General features: G+C 32.7%; 1 protein-coding gene across 1 annotated transcript; it reads right to left on the bottom strand.

The window, feature by feature from the left end:
* Nucleotides 1–3,422: 3,422 nt before the first annotated feature.
* Nucleotides 3,423–4,179, bottom strand: LOC112517385. The gene has a single exon (XM_025124796.1). It carries the CDS (start codon nt 4,160–4,162, stop codon nt 3,470–3,472), a length of 693 nt encoding a protein of 230 aa, XP_024980564.1. The 5' UTR covers nt 4,163–4,179; the 3' UTR covers nt 3,423–3,469.
* Nucleotides 4,180–5,198: the final 1,019 nt, after the last annotated feature.

Below are 5,198 nucleotides of genomic sequence, written 5' to 3'. Positions count from 1 at the left end.
TAAAGAAATCATAAAAATCTCATGAACAATTATATGTATCTTTTAAGATTTGTAACTCCCAATTAATTATTGGGGGTTACAAAAAGGTTGAATTACCAAATTACCCTTATCATTAATTTATAATTTAGATTTGAACCTAAAGTGAAGAAAAAATGTGATTGGTCAAGATCGGTTTCCATAGTTTGTACCATATGGTTGGTTTCTATTTGAGCCAACCTCTATATATATATATATGTATATATATATATATATGTATATATATATATGTATCTCATATAATATGATAAAGATTTAATGATTAAATGTTACAATTTTGATGAGTACAGAGAATATTTGATATTAATTATATATTATGATTAATATAATTATTCGTTATTTTGTAATAAAAACATTTATTTATATCTGATGAATTTAAGGTAACTTGAAACATACCATAATCGCTACAAAGATGGTATGATCATCGCGCTATTGGTCCAAACAAACGAAGCCAAACCATCGTTGTGCAAAATAAAAACCCAAGCATTTCCGTGCACGTTAAGATTTGACATAATCGGCTATGATATTTGATGACTATTAGGTTCGATTATACGATTAAATACGAGTTTTAATTCGGTTTATTTGAGTTTGGACATCAATTCAGTAGAAAACCAAGTCGATTCAAGAGTCTCAAACCAAATAATCCAATTAAAACGTAGGTTTTGCTTTTCTATTTTTACCTTTTGCTGTCGAAATGTTGTTCTTGACCGGCCTTGATCAAAATTCAACTAAATCATAACCACAAACATTTAGGAAGGTTGTGTGGTTGGTTTTTTATTAGTTCATACTAGAAGGGTACTCGTGCAATGCATAAAGACACATCTCGATTTCAATATTTTGTTTTATTCTTTATCTATGTCGATATAATACGATTTTATGCGGTTTTGAGAAACCGATAATGTTTTTATTTTTGAATAAAATATAAATTTGAAAATATCATAAAAATTTAAAAAAAAATCTCAATATTAGTATCAAATTAAGTATTTAAAAGTTTTTGTTTTCTGTAATTTTTTTAATTCAAATTTTTTATTATAATTTAATTTAACGTAACGAAGTAATTTAATTTAAGTTTAATAATATAATTTTTTATAAATCATTAAGTATTCTGTTAGAACTCAATAATTATCCTAATTATATTTAAGATTTTTTATATTTAAAATGAGATGTTTATCATGTATTTAATTATGTTTATCTGCAGTTAGTTATACGAATTCAAACATGAAGTTTTAATAAGTTATGCATAAATCTTGAATTTTAAGTAATATACATTAATAAACAACACTTCATGCATAAAAAATGATTTTTAAGAGTTCTTGTCAAATGCTTTATAATATAGTATATATATATATGGATAAAATTGTTTATGTAGTTTGATCTGTCTGTAGAGATTGAGAATGTTTTTGTTCAAGAGAGTTTTTCACATATGGAAGGAGCATGTTTTTTTAATTGGAGGACAAGTTCAGAAAAAACTCGACTCTCTGTATAAAGCTCTCCCTTAAAACCTTATTAATAAACCACTTTCTATATTATTAACTCACTATCAAACATATATAGTTGGTTAAATAAGCTGTGGGTCCCGTTAAGGTACTAACAAACAGGTCCTTAAACAACTTTATGAAAGGTAACGGGAAATGCACATATTTTGTGACGAGTAGCATATGAAATAATATTATTCTAACGATTTTTATGAAGACTTATGACGATGGTTGATGACAACTATGTTATATGTTTCTCGAAGACCAAAAACATTGTTATCTTAGGTTATTGTTTGTTGGTCAAATAATAATAAAGAGAGTATTCTATTCATATTAGAGGTCGTTTACTAAACGCTTACCCAATAAGTACTTACTAGACAAATTTTCTTACTGGATGAACATGACAAGGCGCAAGAATCTTACCCGGTAAGAACGATGATAAGAATGGAGAGTCTTACCCGGTAAGTGAGGATGACGACTCTTACCCGGGTAAACGCTTACCAGGTAAATTGTTGCATAAGATACGTTTTGATGTACCACAATCTTACTCGATAAAATAAATTATAGTGTTGACTCTTAACGGTAAGCGCTTACCGAGTAAGAATTTAGGTAAACGGCCCCTTAATCATTTTGATGATGAGATCATATATAAACTAAGTATTTGTTTCATTTCCCACTTATTTAGAACAATGATTTTTGACATCTTAACGTTCATTTCGAATATCAGTTCTCATTACCGACATGTGATATGTTAAGACGAAGCTCTTATATAGGATTGTCTACACAAACCCGCAAACGTCTTCTCATTTTTGTTTGGACTCTACTTTGTTTTATTTATGAAATGGACATAAACTCGTTTTCCCAACACAACTCAGATGTTACAGTACAAGAATCGCAACGTTTGGGTTATGGTTTGGTGCAGTTGTTGTCGTGGAGGATTATCTGACCAACCAACCAGAAGTAGTGAGCATCGATCATGAACGTGATACATAAATTACACCATGTAAATGACATCAACTACATAAATTATTGGATCCACTCAGGCCACACCAATGATCATCGATCCACTTATGTCATGTAGAATTTTCGAAATTTTCTAACCCGAAGAACCCAAAAAATTGGTTCTTTTTTTACGTTTTTTTCAGTTAAACGACTGAGTTATAAAAATTTCAGACGAAATACGTTTTTATTTATAAAAAACAAAAGTAGGCTTAAACTAGTGATCAACTTTTATAAAGTAAAGCAATATGGCTTCCCAACAACTTTGGCAACCATAACTACCATGGAAAAACCATCATAATGTCCCAACACAATACAAAATTACCAACTTATATTTAATCTTTTATGAGTCTTTTTTTTTATTAACATGGATACAACCTGTTATGTGAGTCGACTAATTTTAGGATGATCATCTGTTTTGCAAGAAGCTCAGAGTCATTCTATTTGAATCTTCATGATCACAAGGTCTTTTTTAAATTAATCAATTGTAACTTTTTTTTATCATCTGTTTTGCAAGTAGCTCAGAGTCACCCCATTTGAATCTTCGTGACCACATGGGTCTTTTTTAAATTAATCAATTGTAATTTTTTTTCGGGTACTCGTGTCTGTACGTATTTGTTTATGCATACTAACTAATCATTCAAGGCGTGAAACCGTCAATGGCTTAGAGTTATGAGGTGCGTCTTCATATCTATAAGGCTTTGATCGCGGCTTAGTTAATTGTAACGTGATCTAAAGGTGTGTATGGTTTTAACCCAAACGGAAGAAATCAGGTTGGTCTGTAAGGATTGAGTTCCGGTGAAAATGAAAGATTTGAGTTCATAATCTTATAAATTAATTAATTTAAACACAAAAATTAAAAAAAAAAAAAAACTTTAATTATTTATAAAAAAAAAAAACAAATAAAAAGTGTGACAGAATGGAGACAATAAACTACCAGAAAAAAAAACACCACCAACTTATCGGATATGATCCCAACTCTGATAAGGCGACGGAGACAGCGACGGCGACGGCAGTTCCACGGCGGCTCTTTTCTTTTGTTGCTTCAACTCATTATAGAAATTCTTAATGAACTCGTCCGCCGCCTTATCCACCTGAATACCATCCTCCTCCGTGTTATTCACCGGAAAAGGAGAATCCGTCACCCGAAGCTGCCGGACTTGCGGACTCCCTCCAAACCCTAGCAGCGTCAACGGCGACTTCTCCGGCTCCGCCACCGTTGCCGTTTCGTAATTGTTTAAAATATCGAACACCCTTTTCACATTATTGACGGTTAGTTCGTGGTCTTTATGTGATCGGCGATATAAGCCACCATGGTGGTGGTGGTTGCCGGCGTGGTAATGGTGGCGGTTGGTTTTCCGTTTGGGGTAAAAAAGCGGGGTGTTACTGCAACTGAATTCGTATTCACGAGGAGCTATGAATGTGGCATGGATATCGTTAGGGCGGCAGGTGAGGGCGGAGGAGAGTGTTTGGTGGTCAAGGAGGAGGTTTCCGATGGCTTTTCCGGCGATCTTGCCGGATCTTTTTATCATCATGTGAAGTTCAAGCCATGGTATGCCTTTTGATAAGCCTCTTTTCACCATGTAGAGTATTGCTCTTATTATTCCCCATAGCTTCTTGGCCATCAATGGCGCCCTTTGTTCCATCTCCATTTTTGCAGGTTTAGAGAGAGAGAGAGATGAAGAAGATGATGATGTTGTTTGTGTAGGGAGATAGATACATAAGGGGTGTATATATAGGTTGTATAAAAGGAAACGAATAATTAATGAATTAATATGAATCATAAATGTTAACGTTACTATGGAGAAATTAAAATATGAGTAAATTACAATTTTGGTCCTTGTACTTTACATAAAACTAAAAAGAAGTCCCTAAACTTCAATAAGTATAGTAACGGAAATTGTGGTTTGCTTAAACATCGTCTATTAAATTGTTAAGCGAGTAGATTAAGAGAAGATATGAGTTTTTTAACTGTAAAAGCAACAACAGTTAATTAAGGCTGGAAACTTAAATTTGATTATTGCCTCGTAGCATTAACAGGAGAAATACAATCAGTACCAGTTTTCCTAATACACTTGCAGCGTTTAGGGGAGCAAGAAGAGTCAGGTCTTGACATCAAAGAAGAGAAATCTGTAGTAGTCAAGATTCTAGCAGTTTACCTTAGTTAGAAGTTTCTTTTGTATTTGAACCACCACTGATACTCAATCCTGGAAGCTTCTTTTGTTATCTAGTGTTTCACCGTTCATCTTCTACCACCAAACCTCTAACCCCTTACACTATTCATCTCCCATTTGTCATCCCTGTTGTAGCCTTGTAAGTCTGTTGCATGATCGAGACGAGGACGCATGAGGCTTGTGTCATTAAGGACAGAACGAAGAGAGCTAAGGGGAGGGGGGGAGACACATTATATTTATAAATTATATATATATATATATATATATTATTTATATTTTTAAATACATGGATTATATTTTATAAAGAAAAATGAGTGAATACGGTAAAAGAATGAAGATGTTCCTCATTTAACGACCCTTTGACTAAGGGAGTTAGACCAAAGGACCCTTTTCATAATAAATGCAAACAACAATAACTATTATTAAACTTATTGAAATTTAGGGATGTTATTCGTAGTTATATGTAATCCATGGGGACCAAAATTGTAGTTTACTCTTAAAACATAATTCCATC

The sequence above is a fragment of the Cynara cardunculus genome (genome assembly GCF_001531365.2).
Source record: "Cynara cardunculus var. scolymus isolate 2C chromosome LG 8, CcrdV1, whole genome shotgun sequence".
Taxonomy (NCBI): Eukaryota; Viridiplantae; Streptophyta; class Magnoliopsida; order Asterales; family Asteraceae; genus Cynara; species Cynara cardunculus.
The sequence above is the reverse complement of the archived record's forward strand: the minus strand, read 5'-3'. Positions and strand labels throughout refer to the sequence as shown.